This window comes from Mustela nigripes, chromosome 2 (genome assembly GCF_022355385.1).
Source record: "Mustela nigripes isolate SB6536 chromosome 2, MUSNIG.SB6536, whole genome shotgun sequence".
Lineage (NCBI taxonomy): Eukaryota > Metazoa > Chordata > Mammalia > Carnivora > Mustelidae > Mustela > Mustela nigripes.
Window position 1 is genome coordinate 205,214,189 of NC_081558.1, and position 15,423 is coordinate 205,229,611.

The 15,423-nt window shown below is 35.3% G+C and overlaps 2 protein-coding genes across 2 annotated transcripts; both read right to left on the minus strand.

The window, feature by feature from the left end:
• Window positions 1–5,722: 5,722 nt before the first annotated feature.
• Window positions 5,723–6,484, minus strand: LOC132010295 (keratin-associated protein 24-1). The gene has a single exon (XM_059388193.1). The coding sequence runs from the start codon at window positions 6,482–6,484 to the stop codon at window positions 5,723–5,725; it is 762 nt and encodes a 253-aa protein (XP_059244176.1).
• Window positions 6,485–13,055: 6,571 nt separating this feature from the next.
• On the minus strand, window positions 13,056–13,361 carry LOC132010296 (keratin-associated protein 25-1). The gene has a single exon (XM_059388194.1). It carries the CDS (start codon window positions 13,359–13,361, stop codon window positions 13,056–13,058), a length of 306 nt encoding a protein of 101 aa, XP_059244177.1.
• Between the last annotated feature and the right edge of the window lie 2,062 nt (window positions 13,362–15,423).

Here is a 15,423-nt window from a genome sequence, read left to right on the forward strand (position 1 = left end):
AAGCAGGGAATCTGTTTCCCTTCCTCTCTCTCTCTGTCTGCCTCTCTGCCTACTTGTGATCTCTGTCTTTCAAATAAATAAATAAAATCTTTAAAAAAAAAAAAAAAGGAGAGAAAGACAGGATTCTGGTCTTAAAATCTTTATTCTTTCTTTATTGAAAAAAATCATTCCAATTTTCGAATTTTTATTCTTTAATGAAATTTCAACTTCATTCTTTTAGATCAGAATCTGAATATAAACCTAGAGGTAATGTATTCTTTTTTAAATTAAAAGAATTATTTTGTATTTTTGAATGACATTTCCTTCAAGTGTGAAGACCTCGGAATGAGAGCAGTCAAAATAGAATAATCTAGAATTTTCAGGACTCCAGACTGTAAGGCAAAGAAAACAATGGTGGGAGCTGAGATTCCATTCTCTCCCCATCTGTCAGTGACCTGACTCTAGATAACACAACTTGGTGATTTACTGAGTCTCACCTGTCAATCACATTAAAATAACAGTCAAAAAAACCAAGCACAGTGAGCATAGTGAACAGTTGAAGAAATAATTTTATTAGCTCTGAGACAACAGGTGCGCACCTCTGATCAAGGATTCTATTCACTGCCGATTCACTTCTGAAGTGAATCTAGAAACTATAATTTCAACAAGGTCCTAGTATAGGTGGAAATTTTAGTATGGACAGCCCAGTGTTGGTGGTTATGAATAAATATAGAGTAACATGGTTTTGAGATATTCTCTATGATATTGGGAGTGACAATATGGCTAATTGAAGTGTCAGGTGAGTCTGCTAATTCATCAAGGGCCTTCTGGTGGATGAGATCCATTTTTATTAAACAAATCATGTCTAGTACACCCACTCTATATTGAGAGCATTGATAGGCATCCCATGCAGAACTCAAAGAAAAAGTTGAGAAACTCAACGGAACAAAAATTTTAAAATCTATTCATGTTTACACTAGGCTTAGAAGTGATACAGATTTATTTCTTATCCATTAGAAAATACAATAGATGAAAGAAGGTTTCAAAAAGATGTTGGCTAATAATACAGTTTAAGGGACAGACAGAAAGAAACAGCAGAATTATGCAATTATATTCAGGTCTTTGATAGCATGCCAAATGCAGTGGCATTATCAACTCTTTAAAACTTGGTTACAAAGTAAATTGTTAGTCATCTAAACAAACACATTTAAGTATATAAATTAAGCCAGAGACTTCAATTATCCATTAAGTCCACTGAGTGTTAAACAGATTACAGAGTAGAATTTTGTATGACTTGCAGCATTTAGAATAGTAAATGTACATACAAATCATTGTATTCCTTTCTCTGCTGTGTGTGAGAGAGATAAGCATAAAAAACACTTGAACGCTTATATTTGTATTTGTAAATTTTTTATAACTGCAGAAAATAATATTTTAAATCTACAAGTAGTTTTTTTAACAAAAAAATAGATGTTCTTTTATTTGGGAAGTAGAAAGTGTTAGTCAGCTGTTCAGTAAAATGTATGGGGAAAGAAGTAATTCATTTGTCTATTTTTAAGTGCAAATTCAAAAAGACCTCAGTTGGATTCTACAAATTAGCTGCCATTGGAGCTATGGACATAGTGGGTTAATTATTGAGCATAGTTTATGCCTAAATGAAATCGAATAGACATATATGAATCTTTACATTCTATGATGTTCTAGAAGGTAATATGCTATAGAGGACTGATGCCTACTTTACTTTGCTATTTAATATTTTTATTAACAGTAGCATAGGAGATGTTGTTGATTATATACTCTACAAAGTCATAGAATGGAACCACTTTTTTTAATTATTTAGGGAATCAAAGCAGGACTCTTAAGTCTAAAAATTACTTTAAAAATCACCAACTACCATTTCTAAAACTCTCCCAAAGCTAACATAACTTAGTTTGTGTTTTTCTTTTCCTTTTTTTTTTTTTTTAAGATTTTATTTATTTGACAGAGATAGAGAGCACAAGGAGGGGGAGTGTCAGGCAGAAGGAGAGGGAGAAGCAGGCTTCCCACTGAGCAGGTATCCCAATGTGGGGCTTGATCACAGGACCCTGAGATCATGACCTGAGCCAAAAGTTGAAGCTTACCTGGCTGAGCCACCCAGGTGCCCCAGGTTGTGTTTTTCTAGAATTTTTTATTCTATCCAGATAGATAAATAGATGGGTAGAGGATAAACAGTTTTGAGAAATGTTCATTGATACATGCGAGATTATATAAAATGTCACATCTTATTTATCATATTTTATAATCTTTTTTTATTTTGTAATGTCTTTCATCATAGAATTCATATGGACCTACATGTTTTTATGTAATATGGATCCACTGTTTTTAATTCTCATGACATATTTATTAGCATAATTCATTACATTTTATTTGAAAATCTCCGTTTGATGGAATTTTCCATTGCTTCTAATTTTTCAGTATTCAGGCCATGCTGAAATAAATATTGTAAGACTTGAAAGAATGTTTCTGTAGGGGAGACATTAAGAAGGGAAAGTATCTGATCATACAATGTGTGTATTTTAAATATTCATGTAGGTAGCAGCTCTATCAAATTCGACTACCACCTTCAGTGTATAAGCATATGTTTTTAAGTTGACATAAATTACTAAAATGCTTGACAAATGGATGATGAAAAATAATGTTCTGCATTTATTTATTTATTTAAAGGATTTTATTTATTTATTTGACAGAGATCACAAGTAGGCAGAGAGGCAGGCAGAGAGAGAGGAGGAAGCAGGCTCCCTGCTGCGAGCCAGATGCGAGGCTCAATCCCAGGATCCTGGGATCATGATCCAAGCTGAAGGCAGAGGCTTTAACCCACTGAGCCACCCAGGCGCCCCATGTTCTGCATTTATAATTACCAATTACTACTGGGTGGAACATTCTTCGGTGTGTTTATTGATGATTTATATTTATTTTATGAGTAATTGCTCATATTGTTTTAAAGATTTTGTTTATTTATTTGAGAGAGGGAGAGCCAGCATGAGGTAGGAGCAGTGAGAGAAGGAAAGGAAGCAGACTCCGCACTGAGCAGGGAGCCCGCATGGGGACCCGTCCCAGCACCCTGAGATCATGACCTGAGCCGAAGGCAGACGCTTAACTGACTGAGCCACCCAGGTGCCCCTAATTTCTCATATTGTTTCTTTGATGTTAAGTCACTGTGTTTTTCTTTCTTTATTTGTGTTCTTAAATATTCTAAACAGTAATTTTATGGGGTCTTCTATATCTATTTTGTCTCAATCATGCATTTTTTGGTCATTTTTTTGTTCGCCTGTTTTTTTTTTTTTTAAATTATTATTACTTGGTTATAACTGACACATAACATCATAGTTCCAGGTGTGCTGATCTTTCATTAGGACTATTTGTTAGACGTTAGGTTTACAGAAGATTTGAGTGGAAAGTACAGAAAGTTCTCAGGCTCCCTTTTACCACCTCCCACACACACACTTTTGCTTTATTTTTAATTTCTGTGTAGTGTCTTCTGTTATCAGGAGCTTTTGATCAGATGTAGCCACATTTAAAAATCTTTTATTTTATAACTGTTTTTATTTAACCCAATGTCTTATATTTCCTCCCAATTTTTCCCCCACTGATGAGTTTATGTATCCTTCCCTTGGGTCAAACTAATCTATGCATCTTTTTAAATGTATCTCTTACCCCCACCCTCCTGTTCCCTCATTGCATACACATCCCCCAGTCCGTTCACATTCAGGCATCACTCTGATGATGTTTCTTCCACAAGGTATTCTCTACTTCTCCTGTTAGAGTCCTCCCTCTGATTCATTTTATATTGTACTCAAAATGGTTGAATTATTGTTTGTTTCAGTATATTACTCCTCTGGATAGTTCTTGAGAATAGGATCTATAAATCTTGATATCCCCCAAAGAATCTCATTTGATGCTTCAAAGAATAAGTTTTCTATTAAAGTTTGCAAAGAGAAAGGCTGCATGTTTAGTTTGGACAGCTGAATACTCATCTGGGACACACAGTAATTATTTTCAAATACCTGAACACCTGTTCAGGGTTAAAGGAATTAAACTGGTCCTATTCAGTCAATGGATAGTTGCTAAGAACAATTCAATTTGTGTCAGTATAAAGAAGAAATTTTCAACAAATAGTACTCTCTGAAAATGGAATGAACTCACCAAGGAGTGACTTGATTGTGCACAGACATGTTCAAGCAGAAATGAACTATTCATATTCCTTCCATAAGCCTTTCTTATATATAGTAGGACTACTGAATACATAAAATGGTACCCCTTTTGTATACTTCAAGAGTTTTAATTCTGGATTTCTAATACTGATGACCTTCTTCCATTCATCCAATCTCTGGTTAACACTCATCTCCACAGCCCACTTTATTTGACTGCAAACGTGATTTGCTTTTTATTTACAAAAATTCTTAAGATAAATGTTACGTTTGAACCACTGAGATGGATGATTTTATTTTCACTTTTTGGAGAACTTTTTAGAGGTTAAACCAATTCTCTCAGCGTTCAATATTAAATCTATTTGAAACCCCAAACTTTATCTACAAAACCAATAAATACACATATTGTTCAGGGAAATATATTTAATGCTTTATATAATTTGCACTAGATTGATTTATTTATGTTTTTTCCTGGTTTTCTACAGACATACCAATCACAGACACTCTGAGAGAAATGCCACTCAAGTGTTAAAAATAGAACAAAACAAAATAAATAAAATCCCAGGAATTCATATTCTATCTTTTCATATTTTTAACTAGGCTATTAAACTAAATGACAGGAAACTAGTGTTTCCACAATGTTATGCATATTGCCCAGAACATGGATAAAACTTCAGTGAATATGAAATAAAGCATAATGCAAAACATTATTTCCCAATCGAAATTTGTTTATTAACTATGAACCAGAAGCTTTTCTAGAGTCAGAAAGCAATAATTCAGCAGGGGAGGATTATAGCAGAACCACAAACATAGATCATCACTAATCATGAAGAATCTATAAGACTATTTTATCATTCTTTCAACAAACAGTTCTTGTGCTGATGCTACTCCCAAGGCTCTCTCCTAGGCATTGGGAACCAAAGTTGAATGCCAGCAAACTGAGGGCTTTGGGGCTTCTTTGGAAGAGAAGATTGGCTGAAGGTCTTCTGATTTTGAGTTGAGCACTGCTGCTTGCATATCCTGATAATAAGTCAGTAGGGGATGGATACAATAGCTGAACATAGCATATTTAAGGTAATGCTATCTCTTAGTTCATTAGCAACATGCTAGTTAAGCAGTCCACAAGACTAATGATAAAAAGCAAAACATTCTGAAAGAATGTGCTGGAATCATCAGTCAAACCAAAAAGTCTTTTCTTCATCAAGAAGGTAAGGGATATTCCCAGTGGCAGACAAGGGACAATGACAGTCAACATCAGAAAGCTGACAATATTTGTATTTTATGTGGAATCTCTTCAGTCTGTCCATTGTAGTGAATCGCAGAAACAATACCACCTTCAGGTTCAGCCCTCAACACAAAGGATATTAACAGAGCAACAAAGGAAAAAAAAAGCTAGTAAATGATCATGGTTGTGGTTGATAAGTCCTGGAATTGTATTTGAGGTTCATATAACAAGATTCTTAAGACAAATGAAGTAATTGAGCCGAATATTAGGGAAGATGACTACTTGGCAGAATCTGCTACAATACCCAGTAGCTACAAATGCAACAAATTATTCAATAACAACTCAGAGGTCTACAACCACTGCATAAATACCTCAGAGGAGGAAAGGTACTTGGAATGCAGCTCAGAGACTGGAAGTTTCTAGAAAAATATCTCAGCGGTTGACAGCTCACTGGTCCATAACTTGGATATCGGCAATTTCTCACTAAATAGTTTTGGGGTTGGCAGCTTCTGGAAATATAACATGATGGTGAGAAGCCACTGGGTATGAAGGCAAGATTTTGGCAGCCTCCATAGCCCAAACTACCCACTCTACAGTGGTTTAGGAGACGGAAACGGTTGGACGAGCAGTTAAGTTGCCCAAAGCCCTTGAAGCTATTGCTGAAGGTCTGGCAGGCTTTAGATGGACTTTGGCTGAGTTTGTAGTAATAAGATACATACCCCTTGGTCTGAGTGCATGGATTGCAGCTGGGGTTAGGTCCAATGTTGGTGGTTTCACAGGTACTGCAGACTTGGCCCACTGCTGGAGAGTTGCAGGGCACACAGGAGTTTGACGGGTCACAACTTGTGGTGCAGATCTTGAGCTCACAGCTAGGAGATTCGCAGCTTGGTGCTTCAGCATAGGTTTCTTGGCAGTTACCCAGAAGCCAAAGATTTCCTTGGTAGCTACTGGGTAAACAGAGCCCAAAAGTAGGACTTACATCACTGGAGCAAAGCGCAACAGAAGGAGTCACTGGGATATAACAGTGAGTTCTGTAGGATGTATCACTGCATTCCCCAGAACAGCCCAGAAGAGACATGGAGCCTGACTGCATGTTCAGTAATGGCGTTGGAAGTATGGTGATACTATGGCTTCCAGACTTTTTATATATTTCCTGGGCATTGTCTGCAGCCTCCCCAGACTCTCTTCCTTCTCCCTGCCTGGGACAACAACGTAACAACATCTTATTAGTGAGTTGTTTAGCTACAGCCTCTGACGTCTTCACACTCCTATAAAAATAAGTTTATTTTGATTCTTCAAAGTATCTCTAATCGCCATGTTGAGCATCACCCATCACCCATTATCTGTAGGCCATACCTTTGGTGAATAGTGATTTTAATGTTAATAAGCAAACTCGCAACTGCCAATCGATGGTTCACAAGAGTTCACGTGTCTGTAGGCTTCTGCAGCATAGTCATTAAAGGGTTAACAAGGATTCAAGCAAAACAATGAACCTGTACTTTTCCATTCTTTTGACCAGGCAAGATACTGCAGAACTTAATCCTATACTGTGAACTAAGCCAAATACTTGGGCTGTGTCAATACTGTTACTTAAAAGAGAGGGTAAAGCACTGAACTATTAAGAGAAAGAAATGGTCCCCCAAAATATGTACTATGCTCTTAACTGTGCTAGGTCATGTATTGGTGTTGACTTCTCATCTGACATATTTGGAGAATTACCCTTGTAAGACTCACGGTAATCCACGTGAGATTTAGTGACCTAACTTGTACTCGTGGGTCAATGGTTACTAAGTAACCAAGACTTTTATGAGATTTCTTTCTTAAAGAGTTTCTGCCATATGTAGTATCAAAGAAGGCCAGTTTCTCAAGATTATGCCTTCTTAATTGACTGAGATTATAGATCACACATTCCATTGTCTCAGCTGTAAAGCCCAATTCCTGTCAAATGTATAACATTTTTCTACATCTCTCTCAACATAAGTTTTATTTATTCTTGGTTTGCATTTTTTCCACATAAACTTTATTTCATTCCTGTGTTGAAGTTATTCTTTGTCTATACCCATAAAAGGGAATAACTATGTTTAAAAATTTATTTGAATAACATATAGTTCCTATAGGTACTGTACTTCTTAAATAACACTTTTTGCTCCTTAGGGTGAAAGCTGGTGGAATTTTTTTAAAGATTTTAATTCAAGCTGAAGAATTGACATTTTGTTCTTGAAAATATAAACTATAATTCAAACTTACAGCCTACATTGAATTGGAAACAGGAATGCATTTATTAACACAGATGGGTTCAGACAGAGGACAACACCAACTTATTCAGGTGACATAAGCTCTAAGGATTTTTTTTTTTTTTAATTATACAGTGGTTTATTTTTTTTTAATTTTTTAATTTTTTATTTTTTATAAACATATATTTTTATCCCCACAGGTACAGGTCTGTGAATCACCAGGTTTACACACTAAGGATGGTTTTTAAAAGACACTGTCCTTATAGAAGACAATTAGATTTTCTCTTCCTATTCTCTCCTTCTCGGCTACATTTTTAAAACACACACCAAATCTCCAATTATTTTTCTCAACCTGAGTTTTCTCCATGCTTCCCTTAGTATTTATTCTATAAGGTAATGGGTTTATTCTGTAAGCAACTCTTTATTAAACAGATTTTGCTGTTTTGTGATGTGTCTCTCAAATGAAAAGGGTCAGGATCAGGAAACCATATTTTCAGCAAATTGTTTGGCTATAGAGTGTCCTGGGATTTTGTGTAGAAGTGTGCAGAAATGGCAGAAGAAGAAATAAAATATGTAATGAAGCTGATGGTCAACTTTGTACTGAGTTACTGAATCCTAGTCCTATATAGAAGAGTCCAGACATTGATGGAGCTTTATTTCTGCATTTCTTTTTGGTATCTCTAGTCTTATTTTTAGGCTTCCTTGAGGTAGATTTGAGGGGGAAAAACAACTTAACATTCAATAGTATTTTAAATTAATATCATTCACACTAGTGTAAATCCAACAAGAATATGTAGGACATTACATAGCATAACCAATATTCACAGTATCAGACTTTATGACATATTTAAATTTATTTGGTACAACATATTCTAATTAATCAAATGTTGAGATTTGCAAAGGTAAAGTTAGCTCAACTCTTTGCATTTTTTAAAATTGTAGTTGACATACAATGTTATGTTAGTTCTAGGTGTGCAATATAGTGATTTGAAAATGTTGTACATTACACTACACTCACCAGAATAAGTGTAGCTATTATCCATCATAATATAAGGTCATCACAATTTTATTGTCTATATTTTACTTTTCATCCCTCGGACTTATTTATTTTACAACTGGAAGTCTGTACCTCTTAATTCCCTTCACGGACTGACTTCACTCATCCCCCCAGGCCCTTCTCCTCTGGCAACAAGAAGTTTGTTCTCTGTATTTATGAGTCTGTTTTTGTTTATTTAACCATCCTTTTGTTTTGTTTTTTCAGATTCCACATATAAGTAAGTCATATAGTATTTTTCTTTCACTGTCTGCCTTATTTCACTTAGCAAAATATTCTCTAGCTCCATCCATGTGGGATTAACTCCTCTCATTTGCTTTTGTGTTTTAACTTCTTACTTTACCCATTACTGTCATAAGTAACCATCACAGCCCATTCACCCACCATATTCTGTAAATGATACTTCTACAGAATCATCTTTTATTTTAGTCTGCATCTTGGCAAGACACAAAGCTGACAGCATCAGTAATAGAGAAAGTAAGCTCATCGCAATTGTAAGTTTTAGCAGAAAGTAAAAACCATCGTCATTTCGGTGCCATTGTCTTCTTAAGGCTTTGAAGAAGCTTATGGATTACTGCATTTTCACTGAATTGCTAAAAAGGTCTTTCCTTCTAATAATTCCCCCACTTGTTTTATATATATATACACATGTATATATACATGTGTATATATATATATATATATATATATATATATATATATATATATATATAGTAGTATGTATGTATGAAGAACTAAATAGAATCCAGCCCACCCAACAAAGATGCCCACTTCCTAATCCTTGGACCCTGTGAAATAGGTTTCTGGGTGAGCCTGATGCAGTTATGAGAATTCGTATAAGAAGGAGGGAGTCAATCAGAGAGAGAAGTCAATCTGATGACAGAGGAGGAGATTGTAGTTATGCTGACATAAGTGAAAGAATGCTGGCGACATTGAGAAGCTAGAAGAGGCAAGGAATGAATTTTCTACTGGAGATTCCAGAAGGCATCAGCCCTTTTGACCTCTCGACTTCAGTTCAGTGAAACTGATTTTGGACTTCTGGCCTCCAAAATTGCAAGAGAACACATTTCTGTTGAGTTAAACCACCAAGTTTGTGGAATTTTGTTATAGTAGCCACAAGAAACTAATACATTATGTCAAGGAGTCTAGGTCATTCTATTAGTCTTTATGTAGAGTTTGGGCTCTTTATCTAGGACAAATTTAAGATGCAAGGAATAAGCTTTCTAGCCATCAGATAATGCAGAGAAATTCCTATGCCTTCTGAAGAATAAGAAACAAAATCCCTTTATTTAATGAGGCAGCAGATTTCTTGTAACTCATTAAAAAAGAGTTATGGGACTCCTTCCCATTTTTTTCCAAAGGTTAAAAATCCTTTAGGGTAAACATGGAAGATCAAAGAAAGCTAAATTTTCCAGTAAATGGCCCTTAAAGAAAATAATGGAGGTCACCTTCTAGACTTTTAAGTCATGATAGAATTTTTATCTTCTTTTTTTGCCACCACATATATATTTGTATTCTAATTCCACTTGCCCCAGTGCTATTCAATGATGCAACAGTGATCCCATGATTTAAAAAAGCAAAATGTATCCAAACCATACTTATATAGCAATTAAATTGTAACTGTTGAGTTCAAATGATTCTTAAATTCAGCAGTGGTAACCTAAAGTGGTGGACATTGTAGCTACATTTGTCCTGTTGATTTCATAGATCATTGTTTCAACAGCTGAAAGGCAAATGAGCAAAATTAAAAATTTAAGATACAGGAGTAAATGAAGATTAAGCACTTTTAAAATGATAACGCAAATGAGTGACAAGATAGAGACGCGAGTCTGATTTGTGCTTACATTTTAAGGAAAACATTGTAAGAATATAATGAGATACTGGTGAATAAGTTAAACATTTTGAGATGAAGCTGTCAAGACTATGCCTCCATGAGTTATGACTCACCCTCTTACTAAGTACTATTACACATATTTATTAGTGTGTGACCTAGGAAAAGTCTTATCTCTCAGTGCCTCAGTACCTTCTAATGTAAATCCAGAGCCAGTAGCACCTATTTTGCAGGACTGTTGTGAGGACAGAATGAGATAAAAAATGTAAAGTTACTTAAGAGAGTGTTTGGCACATAGTAGATGCAAATCAAATGTTACTTTCCTTCTAATTTTCTAAAGCTATAACTTAAACAAAATTCTGTCCTCCCATTAGACTAAAAAAAAAAAAAAAAAAAAATCTCACTGTTAATTTACTTTGATATTGCAAAGAGATGTCCTGCAATAATCTTGCCTCTTCTAAAAGTTCATGACATAAATGGACAGTTCTACCCCATGTAGTTAAGAAAAATGCTTTTCTTGACAATAGATCCATAATGACTTCTCTTTTTTAACTCATATTCTTGTGCCGTAGTCATGAGCTAATTCCCAGAAGACTGCATATACAGTTGTTAAGAATAAGGGCTCAATACTCAAACTTCATAGATTCTATTCTTTTAAATATTTTAGAATATCAATTACTACCAAATGGTTCTCTAACTCAATGTCCACATCTTCAAAATGGAGTTAATAACCATAGTATTTTCTCCATAGATCACTCTGAGGATCAAATGAGTTAGTCAAAGTTTATGAAATATGGTTAGTATGTAGTTGATGTTAACTTTTATCATTATCACAAGCCTACAGTCTTTATTTTTATTATTATTACATATTATTACTTTCATTATCATTATTATTGGATCTCATCTAAAACATATTGCATTTTGTAAGAGTACATGAGACAGAGAAATAAAGAAAGAAAAAAAGAAAGAAAGTAACGAATGAACACTAAAGGAGGCTGAAGTTTTAGGTTAGACAACTTGTTACAATCTGTATAAGTTATATATCAAACACAAACACGTACACATATATTATATGTTATATACTATATATATAAAATATATAAATTATATATATATGTATTTATAAAATTTAAAGAAATTTAATATGTTGAAGACATTTCCTATCACCTACATAGGAAATAAGACTCCCAGGGAGGACACAAGTGTGTGTACCATTAAAATTAGTTGGCATCCTAGAGAGAAGGGTGGTCTGTGGCTGAGACAGAGAAGAAATAGTTTTGTTTACAGTGTAGGCTTCACAGTTTTAGAGTTGAAGGTCATGGTTGTCAAGCTATTGACAACTTGAAAGCTTCTAAATTAGTCATTACCTCAATGAGAAAAACTATAGATAATATGGAGAGTAAAGAAAAGTCTTTGGAATCCAACTTAACTGGGTCTTTGGGAAAGCTGTTTGTCCTATTGGACTTCTTTTTATCTGTAAAAAATGGGAAAAATAATATGCTTTTTTAGTTGTCTTTATAGAAGATTACTGATTATCTAGTGGTACGGTGACATATTAAAAGTATCAGTATGGTAGATACGAGATATAGGTAGATATTGTAGGAAGAGCAAGTTCTCACTGAATACATGAAGGAACTGAAGTAATTAATTACATACATCTATAAAAGAAAGAAATAATTTCCAAGTGTTCTCTATGTAAGAATCCATGAGGGAGTGAAGGAAGCACTTGTTAAGTTTAATTCAAGAGGAAAATATAATGTGCTTTCCACTAATCAGAATTAAAATTTATGTAACCCCTTTGTGATTTATACCATTAGGTAAGGTGAACGTTGTAACTTGCTGACTTCCACCAAATGTTAAAGGACATATATCAAGTTGGTAGGTGATTCTCTTTCTATATTTCCTCTGTCCCTACTAGCAATACTTCCTATAGTCAAGGCTCTCTACTCCTGAATCCCAGAATGGGAATTATTTTGGACATGAAATAATAATGTGTATGAATGATAAACCATTGTGATTTCAAGCTCCTGGAATTTTGAAGTTCCATGTTAGTGTGATAAAACACAGTCTGTTCTGACTAAAGAACCTTCATAATTCCCTGTTTAAGTGTTAGAAAGTGCAGATGCATATTTCATGTTCAACTGTTATAACATGTTCAATCAGGACCTTGAAAGTATCTATCTTGTTTGCTTTTTGCAGACACTCTTTAAAAAATATATTTTGTTTAGTATAACCAAGAGGCTTTAACTTCATGAAGGATGATGAAGAATTGAAAAACTTTTTTTCTGACTTATTTGAAGTAAGTTTATTTAGAGATAACGATGAAAACATTTTTTGTTTTGTTAAGAATGTGTTAATGACATAGAAATCAAGAAGCCTGGTAGCAAGAATATTCCAGTAAATAAGCAAACAATTAAAGTCACTGAGAATCTGATCAAGTAAGAATAGAGGTTAAAACAGTAACTGAACTGAAAGCACAATGATCCATCAACCTGAAGATGATACTTCTTTACAAAGCTCTCCAGCAAGATGCTAGAATGACGATTCAGCATGATCTTCTAATAAATGGAGATTGCCAAGTCCCAAAGGAGCAAGCTGGATGGAAACTGTTGTATATGTAGTGAACCGGTTGAAACCTATTAGACACATAGTCCAGGGGTCGGAAGCTGCTGAACACATAACCAAAAGGTTGACAGTCATAGGAGAGATATCTCAAAGGATGGCAGGCCCGGGACACAAAATTCAGTAGTTGATACCCACCAAAGATGAAGTTCTGTGACTGACAGCCATAAGAGAGGTGGTTCTGGGGTTGGAAACGACTTGACAAGTAGTTCTGAGCTCTGTTATACATTGGTGGTTGACAGGAACTGGAGTGATAGCTAATGGGAAAAAAACTGATTCCTCTGCAGGGCCTTGAAGCATAGTATGTAGTAGAAGGGTAGCAGGAAATGTCATAGATTGTGGACCCACAGCTGGATTGTCGGTAGTTGGAAGGTTTCCCACATGTCTTCAAGAAGTTGTCCAGGAGCCATGTTCTGTTTTGGCTGGGCAAGCAGAGACTATCACCACGGTTCATACCAGCAGTGTATAAAGTAGTAGATGAAGTAACAGGAATGTGGCAGTGACTCCCAAGAGATGGAGAACCATCGTTTCCAGAAGAGGAAATGTTGGATGTCATGGTAGAATCTGAAGTAAAGATTTCAGATAAGCAGCAAAGAGCACCTTGTCTAAATCTGCATGAAACTAGACCATATTACTTATATACCTTGGTGGTACATGCCCAGACTCTCCTCCTACCCACATTTTAATTCAGTTAGCATCATAACATCTCATTAGTTCATTGTTGTGCTGCCTGGGAAGATGACTTCCCACTCTTCTATAAAATAAGTCCAGTTTACATGCCCTATGTATCTGCCATCCTATCTGTCCTCTGTTATCAGGCTCAAGAATTTATGATGTAATCACCTCTGTACTTTGCCTGTTTTGCTTCTGTTCCCACCCCTCAATAATGCTTGATTAAAGGGAGTCCATTCGAAGAGATGTTTACCTCAGTCATCATCCACAGGAAAAAAACATCAGAAGGCATAGTCTTCATCTTTGAAGAAGAGACCTAATGTTGCAATACTTGGAGGAAGTATTTAATGTACCGAAATAGATCCTACATATCAAAACTTATTGGATTTTCCAGATGGAAAACCTCATACTATTCCATATTTTAATACTAAGCTGAAAATCTAACTATGTGTTAGTGTTCTCTGTGTATTTGTCCTGACAGTTAATTTCAGTTAAGCATCTTAAAGTATGTTTTAAAGAGTTTCACCTTGACAACCTGATACTCTTCATATGTAAAAGTTGAGTTTGATTTCTAAAGACTCAGGGAATGTTTGTGATATTCCTACATGGTAACACTCATGACATACTTTCTTTTATTAGCAAAAATATCATCCATGTCTGTTGGTGGCATTCAACGAAGAAGATAAACATGGTATCAGCTTGGGGCTCCTGGGTGGCTCAGTGGGTTAAGCCTCTGCCTTCAGCTCAGGTCATGACCCCAGGGTCCTGGGATCAAGCCCCGCATCTGGCTCTCTGCTCGGCAGGGAGCCTGTTCCTCCTATCTGCCTACTTGTCATCTCTGTCTCTCAAATAAATAAATAAAATCTAAAAAAAAAAAAAAAAAGAAAAGAAATATGTTTGAATAGTTCTTACTTGGACACCATGTAAGGAACAATCTCTGGGCCTTATTTTGGGTTGTTTTCCAAAGCTGTGAGTTAATTCTTACTCAATTAATTAATAAATTCTTACTTAATTCTTACCTATTTCCTTGGGTCACTAGCCATCCAGAACCAGAAATATATCTTTTCAAGCTACAACTCAGGAGGCCAAAAATGATGGATTTGGGAATAACTGGAGAAAGGTAAATATTCCAAGCAGCAATCTGTTGATCCTTTTGGTGGATGCTTTCCTTTGGGGAACATGGCCTTACAGAGGCATGAATAACATCAGTAGCCATGAAGTCACTTCACCTCTGCACAATCCTCTTTTCCCACCAATGCCTGTTGTCTCTGTATTATCCACTGAAGGGTCTAGAAGACTGATTCATTTTTTTTCCCCTGAGGAAAGATATTTTATAATGTTTATAGCTTTTCAAGTCAAAGTAAGGAGATCTCATACACCCATGCAAGCATACACAGAAGTAGGAAGTTATGAGGACATTTGTGATACATATATTTTTTTAAATGTTGTATTTCATTTTAAAAAAAACATCACAGAGAGCATGACCTTGGTGCAGATGGGAACATTAAGGTCTCTCTCCTGAATTTCAACTTTTTTTCTCTTTTGTTTCAGGTAGTAGAGAAAGAAATATTTGATGTCTCATGTGGGGAATTTTCCAAGTCAGCATACAGTACTCTTCC